The following is a 22,791-nucleotide window of genomic DNA, read 5'->3' as shown; positions in this document are numbered from 1 at the left end:
ACTGAGAAATAATTCATTGTTCCCATTTTTCTTATTATTCCCCTAAGGGCTCGTTTCCACTAGTGCGGTGCGAATCACCGGGATTCCACCGCAGACGAAATCGCATGCGGATGCGATTCCGCGTACGTTTTTTGCTGCGATTTCGCATAGGCAGGGTATATGCGAATTTAACCATGTCACTGCCTGGTTCAATTTACATTACTTTTCATGCGAATTCGCACGCAAAATCGCGGCAAAAAACGCATGTGCGTTTTCCCTATCAAATACATAGCCTGCGAATCGCCTGCATTCCACACGCAGGCAAATTCTGCAGGCTCTACCGTGCAGAAAAATCCAGCACAGAAAAACGCAGCAAAAAACTGACAAGTGGAAACAGGGCCATCCACTTGTATTGGTTATGCGCATCCGCATGCAGACAACGCATGCGGATTCACTCTAGTGGAAACGGGCCCTTAAAAAGCATTTATAATATAATAATTCTTAACAAAATGTACCACCAAAAAAGCCTAATTGGTGGGAGAAAAAAAAACAAGCTATAGATCATTTAGTTGTGATAAGTAGTGATAAAGTTATTGCCGAATCAATGGGAGGAGCACTGAAATGTGAAAATTCCTCTAGTCCATAAGGGGAAAACCCCCTTAGTGGTGAACTGGTTAATGCTTTTCTGCTTCCTAGCCATAACAACTGTTTCTCCGATCGACTAACTTGTTGCCAAACGATTATCTTTAGAATCGCTCACGGTCGACTTGGGACATCGAACAGGGTTTATTTTCTACCAACCTGATTGCATTTAACTGATCGCTTGGGCGATTCCTCCATGAAAATGTTACTAGTAGACTGCACTAATCTACAAAAGAATGCTTTTGTGCCGCTCGGTGCTGTCTTTTTGTTTGCCAGGTGGTGATTTCGGTGTAATTATAGCGGGAAGAGGATAAAATGAGGCTCTCTGGCAATGCAGCCTCCGCAGGCACAATCCACGCATCTTGTAGCGAGGGAAGCATGCAGCTCCCTATGATAATTATAATAATGTATGACATTAGCGGGCTGTGTCTGTGAGAGGCTCCCCATGCTGTATGTTCTCAGTCAGGAGGGAGGGAGGGAGGAGGAGGAAGAAGAGGAGAGGGAGGAGGAGGAGGTAAAAGCAGAGAAAGAGAGAGGAAAAAAGAGCAAGGCTGAGGGTTCTTCCACTCCTGTCACCACCTGACCCTACACTAAACTCCAGCAGCAGCACCCAGGTCCTCCTGCCCACCCAAAGCTGAGGGGCAGCAGCATGGATCTCAAGGAAGGTGATATTGTGGAGAAGGGCACTTCTGCCAGTGGGGTGGTGGTACAAGTCAGAGAGAAGAAAGGACCCTTGAGGGCAGCGATCCCTTACATGCCGTTCCCCGTCGCTGTCATCTGCCTCTTCCTCAATACTTTCGTGCCAGGGCTGGGTGAGTAAAGAATGGGGGCTTCTGGGAGTTTGGGTCAGAACTATTTTCCATTCTTCTGAGACCGACTGATCGAGACAGGTGCAAGGAAAACTGGAGCAGTTGCCAAAAGTAGCAGTTGAATGGGGGGAAAAAAACAAAACAAAAAGAATCTCAGGTTCATGACAAGAATTGGGAGGGAGAGTGGAGCAATTGCCCCCCAAAAAACAATCACAATCTGTGAGAAGGGTTTATGGAACAGGGTGCCCAGTGCAGACAATTACGTTTTACTATTTAGTATTTATATATCGCCGACATCTTCCACAGGGCTGTGCAGAGTATATTGTCTTGTCACTTAACTGACTGTCCCTCAGAGGAGCTCACAATCATATCCCTACCATAGTCATATGTCCATCATAGTCTAGGGCTAATTTTTGAGGGATGCCAGTTAAATTATTTGTATGTCTTTCGGGATGTGGGAGGAAAACAGAGTGCCCGGAGGATCCAGGCAGACATGGGGAAAAAATACAAACTCCATTCAGATAGTGCCCTGGTTGGGGAATTAGAACCAGGAACCCAGTGCTGCGAGGCACTAACAAATCTAATAAAGGTTCCTACTAATTGTTTTCCAAAACTGGTCCACTTTTTGCCCTGGTTTTCTAGTAAACCTGACTTGATAAATGCCCCCCCCCCCCCCCCCCTTTGTTTTACCCCTGTAACAGATGCAGCCTTCTTGCCCCATTTCCTCTGCAGATCACTTGATCCTTTCCCTCATTCTGTCACACCGAACAGGTGAACAGTGTTGCTTCGGTTTCTTTACGCCTGGCTAGATTGATTTCCACTCTTTATGTCACCCAACAGCTGCAAAATCATTCTCGCCTGAGTTTTCTCTGCACCTGATTTGATAATGACCCCCCCCCTTATGTCACCTAATTGCTGTGACACATTTGTCCCAGTTTTCTATGCACCATCTTGATATATCATCCCTCACGAGTCTTGGTCATCGGTAGAAAGTTTGTTGTGCTGTTTATATCACGCTTCTCACCAGTTGGACCTGAAGGGGACATTAGACAAAGGAGAAAGAAATATATTCTGATAGGAGATGCCTGTGTGAGGCTCAGAGGTGTAACGAGAGGGGAGTAGTCCCTGCGATTAGAGGGGGGCTCAGAGCTGTGGGGTGCCCCCAACTACCAACCTTCCCTTCCTCCGATACAGGGGATCTATACTTCACATCAGGTTTTTTGTGGCTACACTTGTTATGGATGTGAAGTTATGACCCTTGTGAGATGGTTCCTAGGGCCGGGAAGGGCACCAAGGCGAGGCAAGGGAAGAGGTGGGGACCCCATCAAAGTTTCGCTGGGGGGCCCCATGAAATGTAGTTATGCCACTGGTGAGGCTGACAGGTTTCCTACAATTTATATTATGATCAGAATTGTCACATTTCGGGGATATCAGCAGTTTTCTGTTTCTGTAAAGGAGACAGGAGTCCGATGTCACAAATGATTTGTCCTCCACCGCAAGTCTGTATAGCCCTTAGTGTCCTAATGTACCCTCATAGCCTTTAGTAGACCTCTGACATTCTGTCATGACAACCGATCCAGCGTGGATAGCAGGGTAGGCAGCGCTCAGGTCTGGGTTCAGGTTGTGGTGAGACTTATTGTCTCATTAGTGTGGTAGAGCTACAGGTTGCCTCGCCCTGCTGTAACACACTGTAACGGATTTAGCTGGCCGTCCGTCAGATTCAGAAACAAAGGCATCGGTTTTATATGATGCGTTAGCTCGGAACAAGCTGTGATCTGTGTCATCCCAGGCTGGTTTCCATGCATTTACTGTCAGTGTGGCTAGCTACAAGTGAGCTACATAAGGCAGCGCCAGGAGCTATCGCCGGGCTTAAAGGGATACTGTAGGGGGGTCGGGGGAAAATGAGTTGAACTTACCCAGGGCTTCTAATGGCCCCCCGCAGACATCCTGTACCCACGCAGCCACTCACCGATGCTCCGGCCCCGCCTCCAGCTCACTTCTGGAATTTCAGACTTTAAAGTCTGAAAACCACTGCGCCTGCGCAGCTGCATCCTCGCTCCCGCTGATGTCACCAGGAGAGTATTGCACAAGTCCAGTATGGTCTTTGGTCTGCGCAGTATGCTCCTGGTGCCATCAGCGGGAGAGAGGACACGGCAATGCAGGCGCAGTGGTTTTCTGACTTTACTTTAAAGTCAGAAATTCCAGAAGTGAACTGGAGGCGGGGCCGGAGCATCAGTGAGTGGCTGCGCGTGCACAGGATGTCTGTGGGGGGGCCATTAGAAGCCCCGGGTAACTTCAACTCATTTTCCCCCGACCCACCTACAGTATCCCTTTAAAGTGCAGTGATAAAGTATGCAATGGATTTCGAAGCTTTTTGTTTTGTTTTGTTTTAGCCAGCCAGAAAACAATTGTTCCGGGCTTAAAGAGCAATGATAAAGTATGCAATGGATTTTTGAAGCTTTGCGGATTCTTTTTTGCCAGCCAGAAAACAATTGTTCTGGGCTTAAAGTGCAGTGATCAAGTATGCAATGGATTTTGAAGCTTTGTGTTTTGTTTTATCCAGCCACAAAACAATTGTTCTGGTGCAACAAACTTATCTTGTATGGTCTCTGGAGGCTGCTCTGATAGTGTGGAGCACCTGGAGGAAGCTTCCTCTTCCTCTTAGGTCAGTCGCATCCCTGGCTCCCCTGTAGACGCGAGTCAGCATGTTTGCATCCCCGGCTCCCCTGTAGATGTGGGTCAGCGCTGACACTTGCTGCAGGGATGTTGCTGATTGGTCTGTTTCTTCTGGGGGCTTGGTCTGTGCTCTATTCCTGCTATATAAGCGCTGGGCATTCAGTTGCTTGTGGTCCGTTATAGCTATCAGGTCACTGAGTGCTGGACATTGCTTTGCTACTCAGTCTAGTTAAAGTTCTGCTGAGATAGATATATATCTATCCTTAGTTAGTATTGTATATTGTATTATTGTGATTGTTCTCTGTGTATGACCCGGCAAGCCCTCCACTTTGATTAAAGTCTCATCCCTCTGTACTACTGTCATCTGATACTCGATATCGACCTCGGCTAGCCTATCGACCCTGTCTCTGCCTAATCCTTAACTGTACCTCAGCCATTTGACCTATGTGTATGACTCCGGCCTGTATAACGTTCTTGCACCTGTCTTAGCCTGCTGTACTTTAGCCATCTGATTACCAGTGTATGATCCTAGCCTGTTATTGACCTTGCTCTGCCTCAGTACCTGTGTACCGCATATCTCTGACTTCACTTGTATGACCTCAGTTGACGATCTGACCTCGATTATCGTATACTCAGTGTACACTTCATAGCCTGCATCACAGCCAGCGTTACATCCGGGCTTAAAGTGAAGTGATAATGTATGCAATGGATTTTGAAGCTTAGTGGATTCCTTTTTGCCAGCCAGAAAACAATTGTTCCGGGCTTAAAGTGCAGTGATAAAGTATGCAATGGGTTTTGAAGCTTTGTGGATTGTTTTTTTTGCAAGCCAGAAACAATTGTTCCTGACCATTTCAGTGCGGTGGCAGCTATTAATACTAGTGAACGTTTATGCACTCTGGGCTTGTGCACTGTCCTATGGAGGGGGAAGGGGGACCAGAAGCAGGAGGCTCCCCAAAGGCAACAGATCAGTTGGTTGTGAAATTCCACCAGTTGCTTTTTTTGATAGGCACAGAAGAGGAAGGAAGATTGCACAGACATCAGACTGATGGCTAAAGGTGGCCACACACCATACCATGTTTTAAATATCTGTTCAATTCAAGAATTGCAATCAATTTTTTTGACTGATTATAACATTTCAAAAATATGGCCAATATACCACACACATATGTTAAATGTTTCCATAATTATGATAAAAGTGATTGGAAACTCTGAGAAAATTGCTAGGGCGTGTATATTAATTAATTGACAATCTAAAGGTGGCCATTAACGGTCCAATTTCTAGCAAAAAATCGTTTGAGCAATTAGAAATTCTGATCGGATTGGTTGTTAATAATCTCCATTAATAGGCACAATGGATTATGAACGATTATAAAAATAGTCGTCTGATTGGATTTTGGTCAAACCAAAATTTGAATTTTCTTGTTGGTTGTGATAGATAGGAAGCAAAGATTTGCATTGTATTGATGCCCAAAGATTTGGGGAAATTACAGTGGCTACTGTGGGATCATCTCCATTGACTTTCATTAAAGAGGAACATTAACCAAGGCCTTCTTCACACTGCATATTGGTGTCAGCGGTGCGGTGCGGCGGCCGTGCCACACCACACTACCAAAAACAGGCCTTCGGGGAATGCTGCGTTACTATGTGGTATTCCCCTTCTGGCATCCGGCCAAACAGGAAGTGATGCGCGCTTGCGGTCGCTTCCTGTTTTGGGTATACGGAATGGCACGGAAGCGTATTGCAAAAATACGCTTCCGTGCATGCGCGTTGCAACGTTACCGCACCGCCCTGCCAATTTTTTTTTTAAATCCCCACATCGCCATAGACTTGCATGATTTCCGGTCCGCCACACGTCAACACAGATACACACAGCAACGTAGTTATGGAAGAGTGTCAGATTGAGCACTTTCGGCGCACCGCAAGTAATATGAAAGCACCCATTGACTTTCATTGCCCTTCCTTAGCAGTGCGTGAATTGCCATGATGGACCGCGCCAGTGTGAAAGGACCCTAAAGAGATGTCTATCTTTTGTTGTATATCATACCAATCTAAGACAGGCCTGGATTTACCTCACAGGAGCCTATAGGCACAGATGTCCTGGCACCTTAGACTTTGCCCTCCACAAACCTACAAGCCCCGCCAAACTGCACCACTACTTTGTTGGCTGACCCAGCTGTCACTTGTCCCTTACTTCCCTTGCCCATACAGGTGCCCCTTAGTATTAGGTAGCTAGAAGTACTCTCAATATTAAGTAGCTAGAGGTTCCCTCAAGTATTAGGTAGCTAGAGGAACCTCAGTATTAAGAGAGACTGTACTGAAGAGAGATCTCGTCAGTGGAATGCTGAGAACACGGCGAGTAATCTCTCATTTCCACTCTCATGAGGACTCTGCATAGGGAAGGAGGAAGGCACCCTGGGAGGGGAGTGGGCCACATTTCCATCATCAGGCGCCTGTAGGAACGTGCCTATAGTGCCTTATGGTAAATCCGGCCCTGATCTAAGATGTATGGCCAGATTGACAAAGAGACAGATCTCTCTCTGATTGGAGAGAGATCTGTCAGCTGTCCATACACTGCAGTCCGATTCCTGATAGATTTCAGCATGAAACGTTTCAGTAATCGGCCTAGTGACGCCGCGTCTGCTTCCTGCCTGCAGGCGTTTAGCGATCTTTAAAGTGAATGGGCCCTAATCCCTGCATACAGTGAACGTCCCAGAAGACTTGCTGTTTTGGAGACTCTCTGCCCTGCTCATGTGGCCATCACTTGCCAAAGTCGCTGAGATCCTTACGCTTGCTAGTTTTTCTGCTTTGAACACATCTCCTTTGAGTAATGATTGCACATTTGTCGCCAAATATGTCCTGTCCCTTGACAGCTGCCACCGTAATCAGAAAATCCATGTCGTTCATTTCACCCATCAGCGGCTCAATGCTGACGATGATCAGCATATATTTCTATTCCACTTTATCTAGAGTCCATATTTTGTTTAACCTCCCCACCGCCCGGATATACTTTACCTCATATATTGCTTTCCCTATGATGGTGTACTGTGCATACCAAGGGGATGTTGCCTTTACAGTATACCTGTGAGATAGAAAAGTGCCCTTAAAGAGGAACTGTAACCAAAGATTGAACTTCATCCCAATCAGTAGCTGATACCCCCTTTCCCATGAGAAATCTTTTCCTTTTTTCAAATAGATCATCAGGGGGGTCTGTATGGCTGATATTGTGGTGAAACCCCTCCCACAGTGTGATGTCATGACCATGGCGCTAACAGTTTCCTGTCTGTGAGTCTTAGCTGTTTCCAACTCCCAAGCAACCAGTATCTCCCTCTGTGCAGATGTATATCTATAAAAAAACAACAACAAAAACAACCTTTTAGCCGTTCACATTGTCAGGGTGTGTGTTATAGATAATGGCAATTGGTGCTGTCTGTGTTTTTTTTTTCATGTCTGCCTGTAGTAAAGATGATGACCCGCAGGGTCATTGTGGATCAAACATTGTGAACCAATTACATGGCAAATATTAATAATTTCTTGATCTCGTTTCTATTTACTTCTCACTTTGCAATGTATTGATTTATTCCCCCCCCTCCCCCTTTTAAAGGAGTACTCACCTCAGGAGGGAGGAGCCTCTGGATCCTAAGATGCTTCTCCCATCCTCCTCCGTAGTTTTGTTCCAAAGCTCTGTCCCGCTGAGGCTCGGGCAGAAATGGTCAAGCCTGATCTGGTCTGTGTTACTGCTCAGGTGCAGGCAGCCTGTGCCACACACTTGATTCGGCTATTTACGAAAATTAAAAAATCGAGCAGGGCAGAGTTAGCACGCATGCGCAAAGCGCAGCAAAACAGACTTTCGGGGTCCCACTGCTGGAATGAGACTGCGGAGGAGGACGAGGCAAGCCTCTTTAGGCTCCCACCTCCCAGACTAAAACTCTACTCAGCAGCACTGAAAAGGCTTGGTGTTTCTTTAACAGGTTCACAGCATCAACTTTGTTTTTCTTACCCAAGCCTCCTTTTTAGCTGCACAGAAGAAAACTGCCCGGGCATTTTTCCCCTGATGCTGTGCTAAGCATGATGGGATTTCTGATGTTGTTCTCCTTCTGCTGTTTTGGCGATAATTTGTTTTTTTTAATTTTGAATTTGAGATTTGAAGCCTAGCGCACAGCTGGGAGGGGTGATCAGGACTCAGGACAGTTGGAACTGTTTTTTCATGCTCCTGGTCACCTCCTTTCAATCAAAAAGATGGCTGCCCACATGAAAAAGATGGCTGCCCCCACGAAATCACAAACATTTGCCGGTTTTTTTTTTAAACAGTGTGTGTAAGAGATTATATTACCTATCTATTTTAATTAACATAACTAATGGAACTTTATGACAGTATGTTTGTTTAGGCTGAAGTTCCCCTTTAAAGCGGAATATAACCCTGCATTTCAACTTTGCTCTAAAATATTATTTACAGCATATTATATGCAAAAAGCATTTTTTTTTTTACTAGACCAGCATTGGAAGGGTTAAACACAGAGGTTTAAAGTTCCGTGGAGAGATATGCAGAAGTTCAGATAGATACATTCTATTTAGTTGAATGTATCTATTGATAAATGTTACACACTCTTTGGCTGTCCTCCAAGCTCCTTCTCAGTGAGAGAGATGAGTCACATTCAACACTTAGATACATTTATGTAAACAAAATGTATCTATTTTAGCTTCGGATGCGTCTGCAGAAATCTCCAGGAACTTTAAAGCCCTGTGTAACCCTTCCAATGCTGGTCTAGTAAAAAAAAAAAAAATGCTGGTTGCATATAATATACTGTAAATAATGTTTTAGAGCAAAGTTGAAATGCAGGGTTATATTCCGCTTTAAGGTACACTTTAAAGAGAAACTTTAGCAGAAAGGGGAAACAAATAAATACATTTCAAAGTGAGAAGTTAAAAAATAGAAGACCAAGAAACAATTGTTTTTCTCATCAGTTTATTTTCACCTAGGATGTCCTATAAGTGTTTTTACGTCACGTTTAATGCTATCATAGCTCCCAACTGTCCCTCTTTTGGAGAGACAGTCCCTCTTTGGAAGCCCTGTCCCTCTGTCCCTATTTCCTACCTATTTGTCTCTCTTTCAGGACTTTGTCCCTCTTTCTATGTAAATATATTCATTTCTCTACTAAAAATGTGTTTGATTGACTCTAAACTTTATTCCCATCCTTTAAATTGATATATTACTAATTTTAAAAATGTTAATATGAAGGAAAATGAACCAGGATAGAAAGTACCAGTGTGGTTTGAATTATAAAACAACATATTTTTCTTATGACGTCTTTATGGTATGGGTGACTAGGGGGCGTGGTCAGGGGTGTGGCTTAAGTGTCCCTCTTTCTCATCTCAAAAAGTTGGGAGGTATGTGCTATGATTACATTATTATGGTATATAATGATAACATTGGATGGATTGTTTGGATTTGTGCAGCATGATGGGGTTTTCTTCTCTTTTGTTGTATAATTGTGAGGCAAAAAACATTCTGACGCTCTTGTCTCCTATATCCCTCTCCAATGCTGTGCTGTATGTGAGGAGAGAGATGAGAGAGAGAGATGGCTCGCCACACAGAGTATCTGAGAAAGATATACACAAATGCAGACAGTCTGGTACTAACATGTGGCTCCCTGCAGAAAGTCACTGCCGTTTGTTTTACATGTTTGTTTTTTTTATTGCATGGGGATTTATTGTTTAAATTATGTGAAATTTTAATTGTATAAACAATCCTAGAAAATAACATAATATGAGAACTCTCTGTGTAGATTAAGAGTACCTAATGTGCTGTATTCCACTGGTGAGCAATAAAGACGTATTGAAAAAAGGGCCTTACCTATTGCCCCCACTACCCCAGGGACTGCAAGGGTCTATAGAGTTTTGCTTCTCATTAAAGTTACCTGCACTGCATTGGGCCTCCTCTGGGATTCCCTACACTCTGTGCCTCCTGCTCCTGTGTCTTCCTGCGTGTCACATGACCAGCATCAGGAGTCGGGGGCATGCAGGCAGGCAGCATAGAGTGCAAGGCTGCAGGGAAGAGCAGGGGATACTAGATGCAGCCCTGGAATAGGTAAATATATTGCTCTGCTGCACTACTCTGCAACACAGGGTAACCAGGAGGGTGGGGGAGGGGGGATTGAAGTGCATGAAAGGAGGGACTGGTGACACAATTGGGAGAAGTTGCATCCTAGTGAGGGGGGTCTCATGGCATTTTTGTAGGGTGAGCTGTAGTTACACCCTTGATTGTAGCAGTTTTACTTTCCCTCTCCCCTGGCTCCTCCCACTCACATATACATAGGCGTCCTCTGCAGCCTTCCTCCCTCCTTTGTCCTTGCTTGTCGTCACACATGAAGGTTGCCAGGCTGTAAGCACTCTCACACTAGTGTTGTCCGGATCATGAACGATCCGAATCTATTTTGTGAGTCGAATCATCCGAATCATCAAAATGAGTGATTCGGGTTGCAAAAGGGGCGGGGCCAGGAGCGACACGCCCCCTCGCAGCGGGGTCCTGGAAGCAGAGCTGAGATGGATCACTCTGTTGGAGGGGAGCCAGCCTTGCACAGCCACAGGTAGATAAGAGAGAGGGGACATGGGTGCCACTGCCAGACATGTGTAGAGCACACATACTGGCTGAAATGTGCTGCTCATTATAGGCTGTCTGTTCCGTAGTGCTGCACAGTGATCACATTGGAAGCTTTTGGCTCAGCTCAGCACAGCTCAGTAACTTTGCAGGCACTGTGATTGCTGCGCAATATGATCCTCCTGCACTCGCTCTAAACAGCTGCACTTTACTTCTGGGAATGCTTTGGGGAATGATTTTTTTCACTGTGCGACGTTTGCATTCAAAGTACACAGATGAGCATATAGGTGAAATACATGTAAAGCATATGATTGCAGCATGTGGGTATTGTGTGCAAACAAACATTTCTGCTCTCTGCTCGCCCCTCCTCCCATCTCTGTCCACTCCCTGCCCTCTGTCCATCTTCTCCCCTTCTCTGTGTGTCCACCCCCCTCCCCTTCTCTGTCCACAGCAGGGAAAGACCTGTCCTGCTATTCATTTCACCCCCGAATGCTTCGGTAGTAAAATAATCCGAGATTCGGATCAAAGATCCGGATCTTTTCAATGATCCGATTCGAATCATCCGGATCATTGAAAAGATCCGAACTTCCCATCTCTATTTCACACAGAGCCTAGGTACAAATGGGAGGAGTGGAAGCATTGTCAGGTGGGTGGGCAGGGAGTGAGGTCACAGGGGTGGTGAGGAGGTGGGGCCCAGTACAGCCTCTCTTTTTGCAGCTCCAGCAACTGGACACTGAGGTCGATGCCTGTGCGGGTTTACTTTTAAAGAGGAGCTGTCAGCCATACTATCTTAGAAAAAACAACAACACATGTATAAGTAGATAAATACTTGCTCTACTTGCATAACATACAGTATGTATTGCACTGTCCATGTTTTGATTTTAGGGATTTTTGCTATGGTAAAAAAAAGATTAAATCCTTCTTAGGATTCTCTATTTTAAATGTATCTATCTTGAAACCAATCCTGATGTCATTTCCTCCCTTACTCTCTTCTGCCTTAGACCCCGTTCACACTGCACGCATTTCCGTCCGCGTTTCTGGAATGTATGCAGGAGGCCGACACGCACGACATCAGACAGTGCATAGTCTGCACTGTCTGATGTTCACACTGCATGCGTTCCGGACCTGTGCGGTACGGGAACGCATGCTGCACGCATTTTTTCCAAAAACACGCGGCTGTCCCATTCACTTTCAGTGAATTGGATCAGCCACGCAACGCATACAAACGTGGATGGCGTGCGTTCGTATGCGTTGCGTTCCGAACGCACGGCCGTCCGCGTTCGTAATGTGAACTGGGCCTTATTGCGTATGCATTGCCCGCCCCCCTCCCAGTCTTCAGGCAGTCCCATCCAGCTCTGCATTAGAAAGTGCACTGTCTCATCATGAGAAATATTGGCCAATCAGAGAGGAACAGAGGTTTGGGAGGGGAAAATAGGAGGGAAAGAGTCTTCAGCCAATCAGGCTGCATTAGTTAAGTCTGAGGGGAAAGTAAAAAAAAGCAAAAGAAGACAACCCAGCAGAAAAGTAAGTAACTAAAATCTGACAAAACCGACATGTTTTTGATTAGTCCATCTCCTCATGGGGGATTCTCACTTTGTTTTCAAAAGTTTCCCAACCCTGTCTTCGAGTACCACCAACAGTGCATGTTTTGTGGAAATCCCCAGAGGTAGTTAATCAGCTCTGCTGAGACACTAATTACCTCACCTGTGAATGTTTGTGGTTTCCTGCAAAACATGTACTGTTGGTGGGCCTTGAGGACAGGGTTGGGAAGCCCTGCCTTAAGTGACCATTATCGCGAAAAAAGTACAGTAAGCAGTTAAAATCTGACAGAACCGACAGGTTTTGGCCCAGCCCATCTCCTCATGGGGGATTCTCAGGGTCTCCTTTGTTTTCAACAGCATTTCCTGAACAGCAGTTTAACTGCCAAAATAGTAGGATACCAGCCAGTCTTCCTACTCACTTGCACCCTATTTTGTCAGTTAGACATTGTAACTGCTGTTCAGGAAATACTGTTGTAAACAAAGAAAACCCTGAGAATCTCCAACGAGGAGATGGACTGGCCCAAAACCTGTCGGTTCTGTCAGATTTTAATTGCCTACTTTTTTCGCAATAGCGGTCCTTTAAACGGAAGTTTAACTGTGCCAAAATAGTAAGATACCAGCCAGCCTCTCGACTTGCACACCATTTTGTCAGTTAGACTGAGCGATTTCCATTCAGGAAATGCTTTTGAGAACCCAGAGAATCCCTCATGAGGAGATGGACTAGCCCAAAACCTGTCGGTTCTGTCAGGTTTTAACTGCTTACATTTTTCGTTGGAGTGGCCCTGTAATAAATGAACGATTCTGACTATTCTGCAGTACGGTGTTATGTTTTATTGGTGTGCTATGAACTCCTGTAAATGAGAAAACTCTGTACAGTGCTCTGTAGAGAAGGACTGCTGCTTTGTTAATCCACCTTCACAGCGTTCATACCCAGAAACAAGAGCAGCAGTGATCACACACAGCTCTGTCTATAGACTGTCTGCAGGGCTCACATCTCCCGCTGCTACCCTGCGTCTATAAATCTATAAATGTTACTGTGCAGTATGTGGGCTGATAGAATGTGTAGAAGGGAGGCAAGAAAAGGTCAGGCTACCAGTCCTGGGGAATTCATGTCAGCAGTTGAAATCGGGTCACTCCTCCGTCATGACATAGATTATTATTTACTGCCGACATCTTCCACAGCACTGTACAGGGTGTATACAGAGCAGGATCATTGGCCAGGCAATCTAGGCAGGTGCCTGGGGCCTAGTGGGTTTCAGGGGGCCCCCCAGCCACCATCTCTGACCTCTTCAGCTTACCAAAAGGCCCACAAGAGGGCCCCAAATCTACTAACTAGGGTCCCATTACATCTTAATCCATCATTGGATCTTGTTACTAATTGTCCCTCAGAGGGGCTCACACTCTAGACCCTACCAACAACAATAACGAAACATTTGTAAAGCGATTTTCTCCCGTAAGACCCAACATAGCTCCCAACTGTCCCCCTGTCTTCCTCATCGCCTCTTCACCTGACTGCACCCCGCATCACCCAATCCCATGCACACCTCCAGGACTTCTCAAGAGCTGCTCCAACACTATGGAACTCCCTACCTCCCCCATGCACCTCCATTACTGTACACCCATCCTATAGATTTGAGTGAACTCGACTTGCCTAATCTCCATACTCCCATCCAGTGACTGACTAAGCATTAGGTTGTACTCATACTGTGCTGCGTGATCTGGTTTTTCTTGTATTCCTGTATTGTCATATTGCTGAATGTCACCCCTAAATATTGTCTGTAACCTAAACTAATGTCCAGCGCTGCGTAATATGTTGGTGCTTTATAAATACAATAAATAAATACATTTGACCCTCTTTCAGGACTTATGTACAGATCTATTTAAATATATGTATTTTTCTACTGAAAAATGAGTTTAATTGACCCTAAACTTTATTCCCATCCTTTAAATTAATATATAGTTCTTATTTTCAAATGTTAATATGAAGGAAAATGAACTAGGATAGAAAGGACCAGTAGGGTTTGAATTATACAACAACTTATGTTTCCGATTCAATCTTTATGGTATGCATGAGTAAGGGTGTGCTGGGGGCGTGGTAAGGGGTGTGGCTTAAGTGTCCCTCTTTCTTATCTAGAAAAGTTGGGAGGTATGCCCAAAGCGCATAAGCTTGTCTCAGATCAGTACATAGTGATGTCCAGTACAGTACAGTGAAGTACAGGGGGAAAAGTTTTGATGTAAACGTGTCCAGGGTTGGAGCTGTCTCGATTAAGTTTGTCAAGGCATTCCACAGGGTAGGAGCAGCATGACAGAAAGCTCGGTGCCAAAGGTTTTTAGTTGGCCTCTGGGGGTGGTCAAGTTATTGATTCCTTTATTGGTAGCCAAATACAGTTCCAACGAATCCTTTAGGTATCCGGGGCCAACGCTGTGTAGGGATTTGAATTTCAGCATGCCAATTTTGAAAGGGATTCTCCATTTTATGGGTAGCCAGTGTAGTGAGCAAAGGATTGGGGTTATGTGGCAATGCCAAGGTTGGCTTGTTAACAGCCTTGTGGAAGCATTCTAAACTAGCTGCAGGCAGTGTATGCCTTTATTTGGAAGGCCTGAGTATTGAAATAGTCCAGCTGGGATGTGGTGAGGAGGTGTACTAGGGTTGGAAGATCCTCTGAGGAGCTTAATTTTTGCAATATTCCATAGGTAAAGGAAGGAATGTTTCATCACAAGCTGAAATTTGATTCCCAAAGTGTAATTCGCCATCAATCAGTAAACCCGACTGCGCACAGTGCTGGAGCTAGTGAGATCTGAGTTCCCTATCCTCAGTGGTCTTGACTGTGTCTGGAGCTGCTGTGCTGCTAGGCAACCTGACCTGACCACTGACCTCCGAAGACAAGAACCTTGGCTTTGTCAGCATTTCCTTTAAGCCAGTTGTCATTCATCCACTCCTGAAGCTCAGCTAAGCAGATGATTATTTTTGGGATGGGGTCGGTCATGTCTGGTTTGAATGACACATATAGCTGGGCGTCCTCATCATAGCAGTGGTATGTCTTACCGTGGTAGGACTACTATAGTCCGATGTCCATCATAGTCTAGGGCCAATTTTTTTAGGGAGCAGCCAGTTAACTTATCTGCATGTTTTAGGGGTGTGGAAGGAAACAGGAGTGCCTGGAGGAAACCCACTCACACACAAACACAGGGAGTAAATACAAAACTCCTAGCGCCCTGGCCGGGATTCAAACCAGGGACCCAGAGCTGCAGGGCAACAGTGCTAACCTCTATACCACCGTGCTGCCCATATATGAAGAAAAGGAGGTATTCGGATATATAGCCTTCACTATCCACTGTCAGTCCTCTCCCAGCCTATGAGTGACCAGGTGACCTTCAGACAGGGCTGACCCCCAAGACCAGGGAGAGGGTCAGTGACATCCCCACACATAGTGGGGCAGATTTATCAAAGCCAGTGCAAGGAAAACTGCAGCAGATGTCCAGAACAAAGATTCTGATTGGTTGCTCCAAAACTTCTTCCCCTCCACCCTTCTGAAAGTGCCCATTAATGGTACAATCTCCCGAACAACTGGCCATACGATCAATCACATCGGGTACCGTTAATTGTGCCAATCAATGACAACAATCCTATCGATCATTCTGTTGATCCAAATTTCAGATTGTTTCTATTAGTCTGATTGGATTATCATTTTCTCTCCGTTGGTGAGCCTGAACGATTGTTTCTGATTGATGGCAATGATCGGATTGGACGGTCAATCGCATGGGAGATTGTACCGTTAATGGGCAGCTGAAAGTGCCATTACTTTCTAATTTTATTTATTTAGTATTTTATAGCACTGACATCTTACAGAGGGCTTCACGCAGCATAGAATCTTGTCATTCGCTACAATCTAGCATACTAGTCATGCGTGTTGCTATCATAGTCTAAGGCCAATTTGGGGGAAGCCAAAAAACGTATTTGTATTCATTTGGAATGTAGGAGAATAATTTGAGTGCCTGGAGGAAGCCTTTATAAGGCCTCTTTCACAGTAGGACGTTGCGGTTTGATGCAACGTTAAATTTGCAACGCAAATTACAACGCAACGCCCCTAAAAAGTCGCAACGCAACTTAAAGTGGATCCGAGATGAACTTTTACTCCTTGCATAACTGTGTTCCTTTCCTATTGTTTATAGGGCAATACTTTTTTGTTTTGGAGGGAAGGGACACGGGCGGGTAGCGCCGATACGGAGGAGGCGGGGGAGCGGCGCTGACAGACAGCACATAGGTAAACCTTGTGCTGGCGACACGCTGTGTGTCGCCAGCACTGCGGGGGGTATAGCGGCGCGCAGGGGGGTCCGGGAGGCACACCATGGGGCAACAGAGGCTGGTGTTAGTGTGCACAACAAGCCTCTGTGCCCCACTAACATAATTAAATCCCACCTCGGGTTCTCTTTAACATGGAGCGTTAGTCACCAACGCAACGTGTGCACTGTGAATGGGGCATTGATTTTTCATTGCAGTGCGTTATTCTGCGTTAAATGTTGTTTTAATGTGCGACTTTAACCTTGCACTGTGAAAGAGGCCTTAAAGGGGAACTGAAGAGAGAGGTATATGGAGGCTGTCATGTTTATTTCCTTTTAGACAATACCAGTTGCCTGGCAGCCCTGCTGATCCTCTGCCTCTAATACTATTAGCCATAGCCCCTGAACAAGCATGCAGCAGATCAGGTGTTTCAGTGGTTCAGACTTATAAGTCTGATCTGACAAGACTAGCTGCATGCTTGTTTCTGGTTTTAATCAGATACTACTGCAGAGAAATAGACCAGCAGGGCTGCCAGGCAACTGGTATTGATTAAAAGGAAATACACATGACAGCCTCCATATACCTATCTCTTCAGTTCCCCTTTAAGAACATACAAACTCCTTGCCGTTAGTGTCTTGGCCCATATTTGAACCTGGGTCCTAACACTGCAAGGCAAGAGTAGTATCCACTAAGTCACCCGGAGGCATATCAACAGGGGTGCTCATATGGCATTTTCCATGGGTGCCTCTTACTTTAACCACTTCAGGACCACAGTCTTTTCGCCCCTTAAGGACCAGAGCCTTTTTCTCCATTCAGACCACTGCAGCTTTCACGGTTTATTGCTCGGTCATACAACCTACCACCTAAATGAATTTTACCTCCTTTTCTTGTCACTAATACAGCTTTCTTTTGCTGCTATTTGTTTGCTGCTGCGAGTTTTAGTTTTTATTATATTCATCAAAAAAGACATGAATTTTGGCAAAAAAATGACTTTTTTAACTTGCTGTGCTGACATTTTTCAAATAAAGTAAAATTTCCTATACATTTGAGCGCGAAAGTTATTCTGCTACATGTCTTTGATAAAAAAAAAACCATTCAGTGTATATTTATTGGATTGGGTAAAAGTTATAGCGTTTACAAACTATGGTGCCAAAAGTGAATTTTCCCATTTTCAAGCATCTCTGACTTTTCTGCGCACCTGTCAGGTTTCATGAGGGGCTAAAATTCCAGGATAGTACAAATACCCCCCAAATGACCCCATTTTGGAAAGAAGACATCCCAAAGTATTCAGTGAGAGGCATGGTGAGTTCATAGAAGATTTTATTTTTTGTCACAAGTTAGCGGAAAATGACACTTTCTGACAAAAAAAAGAAAAAAAAAAAGTTTCCATTTCTTCTAACTTGCGACAAAAAAAAATGAAATCTGCCACAGACTCACTATGCTCCTCTCTGAATACCTTGAAGTGTCTACTTTCCAAAATGGGGTCATTTGTGGGGTGTGTTCACTGTCCTGGCATTTTGGGGGGTGCCTAATTGTAAGCACCCCTGTAAAGCCTAAAGATGCTCATTGGACTTTTGGCCCCTTAGCGCAGTTAGGCTGTAAAAAAGTGCCACACATGTGGTATTGCCATACTCAGGAGAAGTAGTATAATGTGTTTTGGGGTGTATTTTTACACATACCCATGCTGGGTGGGAGAAATATCTCCGTAAATGACAATTGTTTAATTTTTTTTACACACAATTGTCTATTTATAGAGATATTTCTCCCACTCAGCATGGGTATGTGTAAAAATACACCCCAAAACACATTATACTACTTCTCCTGAGTACGGCGATACCACATGTGTGGCACTTTTTTGCACCCTAACTGCGCTAAGGGGCCCAAAGTTCAATGAGTACCTTTAGGATTTCACAGGTCATTTTGAGAAATTTCGTTTCAAGACTACTCCTCACGGTTTAGGGCCCCTAAAATGCCAGGACAGTATAGGAACCCCACAAATTACCCCATTTTAGAAAGAAGACACCCCAAGGTATTCCGTTAGGAGGATGGTGAGTTCATAGAAGATTTTTTTTTTTTTGTCACAAGTTAGCGGAAATTGATTTTAATTGTTTTTTTTCACAAAGTGTCATTTTCCGCTAACTTGTGACAAAAAATAAAATCTTCTATGAACTCACCATACTCCTAACGGAATACCTTGGGGTGTCTTCTTTCTAAAATGGGGTCATTTGTGGGGTTCCTATACTGCCCTGGCATTTTAGGGGCCCTAAACCGTGAGGAGTAGTCTTGAAACCAAATGTCGCAAAATGACCTGTGAAATCCTAAAGGTACTCATTGGACTTTGGGCCTCTTAGCGCACTTAGGGTGCAAAAAAGTGCCACACATGTGGTACCGCCGTACTCAGGAGAAGTAGTATAATGTGTTTTGGGGTGTATTTTTACACATACCCATGCTGGGTGGGAGAAATATCTCTGTAAATGACAATTGTTTGATTTTTTTTTACACACAATTGTCCATTTACAGAGAGATTTCTCCCACCCAGCATGGGTATGTGTAAAAATACACCCCAAAACACAATATACTACTTCTTCTGAGTACGGCGATACCACATGTGTGACACTTTTTTGCAACCTAGGTGCGCTAAGGGGCCTAACGTCCTATTCACAGGTCATTTTGAGGCATTTGGATTCTAGACTACTGCTCACGGTTTAGGGCCCCTAAAATGCCAGGGCAGTATAGGAACCCCACAAGTGACCCCATTTTAGAAAGAAGACACCCCAAGGTATTCTGTTAGGAGTATGGTGAGTTCATAGAAGATTTTTTTTTTTGTCACAAGTTAGCGGAAAATGACACTTTGTGAAAAAAAAAACAATACATATCAATTTCCGCTAACTTGTGACAAAAAATAAAATCTTCTATGAACTTATCATACACCTAACAGAATACCTTGGGTGTCTTCTTTCTAAAATGGGGTCACTTGTGGGGTTCCTATACTGCCCTGGCATTTTAGGGGCCCTAAACCGTGAGGAGTAGTCTTGAACCCAAATGTCTCAAAATGACCTGTGAAATCCTAAAGGTACTCATTGGACTTTGGGCCCCTTAGCACAGTTAGGCTGCAAAAAAGTGTCACACATGTGGTATCGCCGTACTCAGAAGAAGTAGTATAATGTGTTTTGTGGTGTATTTTTACATATAACCATGCTGGGTGGGAGAAATATCTCTGTAAATGACACATTTTTGATTTTTTTTACACACAATTGTCCATTTACAGAGAGATTTCTCCCACCCAGCATGGATATGTGTAAAAATACACCACAAAACACATTATACTACTTCTCCTGAGTATGGCGATACCACATGTGTGACACTTTTTTGCAGCCTAGGTGCGCTAAGGGGCCCAACGTCCTATTCACAGGTCATTTTGAGGCATTTGTTTTCTAGACTACTCCTCACGGTTTAGGGCCCCTAAAATGCCAGGGCAGTATAGGAACCCCACAAGTGACCCCATTTTAGAAAGAAGACACCCCAAGGTATTCCGTTAGGGGTATGGTGAGTTCATAGAAGATTTTATTTTTTGTCACAAGTTAGTGAAAAATGACACTTTGTGAAAAAAACAATAAAAATCCAATTTCCGCTAACTTTTGACAAAAAATAAAATCTTCTATGAACTCATCATACACCTAACAGAATACCTTGGGGTGTCTTCTTTCTAAAATGGGGTCACTTGTGGGGTTCCTATACTGCCCTGGCATTTTACGGGCCCAAAACTGTGAGTAGTCTGGAAACCAAATTTCTCAAAATGACTGTTCAGGGGTATAAGCATCTGCAAATTTTGATGACAGGTGGTCTATGAGGGGGCAAATTTTGTGGAACCTTTCATAAGCAGGGTGGCCTCTTAGATGACAGGATGTTTTGGGCCTGATCTGATGGATAGGAGTGCTAGGGGGGTGACAGGAGGTGATTGATGGGTGTCTCAGGGGGCGGTTAGAGGGGAAAATAGATGCAATCAATGCACTGGGGAGGTGATCGGAAGGGGGTCTGAGGGGGATCTGAGGGTTTGGCCGAGTGATCAGGAGCCCACACAGGGCAAATTAGGGCCTGATCTGATGGGTAGGTGTGCTAGGGGGTGACAGGAGGTGATTGATGGGTTTCTCAAGGTGTGATTAGAGGGGGGAAATAGATGCAAGCAATGCACTAGCGAGGTGATCAGGGCTGGGGTCTGAGGACGTTCTGAGGTGTGGGCGGGTGATTGGGTGCCCGCAAGGGGCAGATTAGGGTCTAATCTGATGGGTAACCGTGACAGGTGGTGATAGGGGGTGATTGATGGGTAATTAGTGGGTGTTTAGAGGAGAGAAGAGATGTAAACACTGCACTTGGGAGGTGATCTGATGTCGGATCTGCGGGCGATCTATTGGTGTGGGTGGGTGATCAGATTGCCCGCAAGGGGCAGGTTAGGGGCTGATTGATGGGTGGCAGTGACAGGGGGTGATTGATGGGTGGCAGTGACAGGGGGTGATTGATGGGTGGCAGTGACAGGGGGTGATTGATAGGTGATTGACAGGTGATCAGTGGGTTATTACAGGGAATAACAGATGTAAATATTGCACTGGCGAATTGATAAGGGGGGGTCTGAGGGCAATCTGAGCGTGTGGGCGGGTGATTGGGTGCCCGCAAGGGGCAGATTAGGGTCTAATCTGATGGGTAACAGTGACAGGTGGTGATAGGGGGTGATTGATGGGTAATTAGTGGGTGTTTAGAGGAGAGAAGAGATGTATACACTGCACTTGGGAGGTGATCTGATGTCGGATCTGCGGGCGATCTATTGGTGTGGGTGGGTGATCAGATTGCCCGCAAGGGGCAGGTTAGGGGCTGATTGATGGGTGGCAGTGACAGGGGGTGATTGATGGGTGGCAGTGACAGGGGGTGATTGATAGGTGATTGACAGGTGATCAGTGGGTTATTACAGGGAATAACAGATGTAAATATTGCACTGGCGAATTGATAAGGGGGGGTCTGAGGGCAATCTGAGCGTGTGGGCGGGTGATTGGGTGCCCGCAAGGGGTAGATTAGGGTCTAATCTGATGGGTAACAGTGACAGGTGGTGATAGGGGGTGATTGATGGGTGATTGATGGGTAATTAGTGGGTGTTTAGAGGAGAGAATAGATGTAAACAATGGATTTGGGAGGTGATCTGATGTCGGATCTGCGGGCGATCTATTGGTGTGGGGGGGTGATCAGATTGCCCGCAAGGGGCAGGTTAGGGGCTGATTGATGGGTGGCAGTGACAGGGGGTGATTGACGGGTGATTGACAGGTGATTGACAGGTGATTGACAGGTGATCAGGGGGGATAGATGCATATAGTACACGGGGGGGGGGTCTGGGGGGGGGGTCTGGGGAGAATCTGAGGGGTGGGGGGTGATCAGGAGGGGGCAGTGGGCAGGGGGGGGGGATAAAAAAAAAATAGCGTTGACAGATAGTGACAGGGAGTGATTGATGGGTGATTAGGGGGGTGACTGGGTGCAAACAGTGGTCTGGGGGGTGGGCAGGGGGGGGTCTGAGGGGTGCTGTGGGCGATCAGGGGGCAGGGGGGGGGGAAATCAGTGTGCTTGGGTGCAGACTAGGGTGGCTGCAGCCTGCCCTGGTGGTCCCTCGGACACTGGGACCACCAGGGCAGGAGGCAGCCAGTATAATAGGCTTTGTATACATTACAAAGCCTATTATACATATGTGCAGCGGCGATCCGGGTGGTAGTAACCCGCCGGCGCTTCCGAACGGCCGGCGGGTTACTACGAGCGGTGGGCGGAGCCAGTCCCCGGCGGCTGATCGCGTCACGAATGACGCGATCGCCGCATAGCCACTCCCGCAGCCGCCCCCGCCGATGGGCGTATTGCGGTCGTTTGGGCCCGGACTTTGCCGCCGCCCATCGGCTGGGGGCGGTCCTCAAGTGGTTAAAGCAAATCGCAAATAAACTTATGATATAATAAATTGTACATGTAGTACAGATAACAAATAGAACATTAGTAGCAAATAAAAAAAGTATCATGTCGTTTTCCAGTACATTCCATTCTATCTCTTCTTTTTACATTTAAATGTTTTTTAGAGGTTTTTATTGCCCTACTAATGCGGCCTGCTGTCCACAGAAAGGGCTGGTGCACACCAAAAACCGCTAGCAGATCCGCAAAATGCTAGCAGATTTTGAAACGCTTTTTCTTCTTTTTCTGTAGCGTTTCAGCTAGCATTTTGCGGTTTTGGGAAGCGTTTTTGGTGTA

General features: G+C 45.5%; 1 protein-coding gene across 1 annotated transcript in view; it reads left to right on the top strand.

Annotated features, from left to right (window-relative positions):
• Positions 1-1,120: 1,120 nt before the first annotated feature.
• The window catches only part of STUM (stum, mechanosensory transduction mediator homolog), a 111,212-nt gene continuing 89,541 nt past the window's right edge, over positions 1,121-22,791 (top strand). The window contains exon 1 of the mRNA XM_068232815.1: positions 1,121-1,433. Within this exon, the coding sequence (XP_068088916.1) occupies positions 1,271-1,433 (163 nt within the window). The 5' untranslated portion in view covers positions 1,121-1,270. The remainder of the gene's footprint in view (positions 1,434-22,791) is intronic.

Source organism: Hyperolius riggenbachi, chromosome 4, assembly GCF_040937935.1.
Source record: "Hyperolius riggenbachi isolate aHypRig1 chromosome 4, aHypRig1.pri, whole genome shotgun sequence".
In the NCBI taxonomy this organism is placed as follows: domain Eukaryota; kingdom Metazoa; phylum Chordata; class Amphibia; order Anura; family Hyperoliidae; genus Hyperolius; species Hyperolius riggenbachi.
This window is presented reverse-complemented; position numbering and strand designations above follow the sequence as displayed.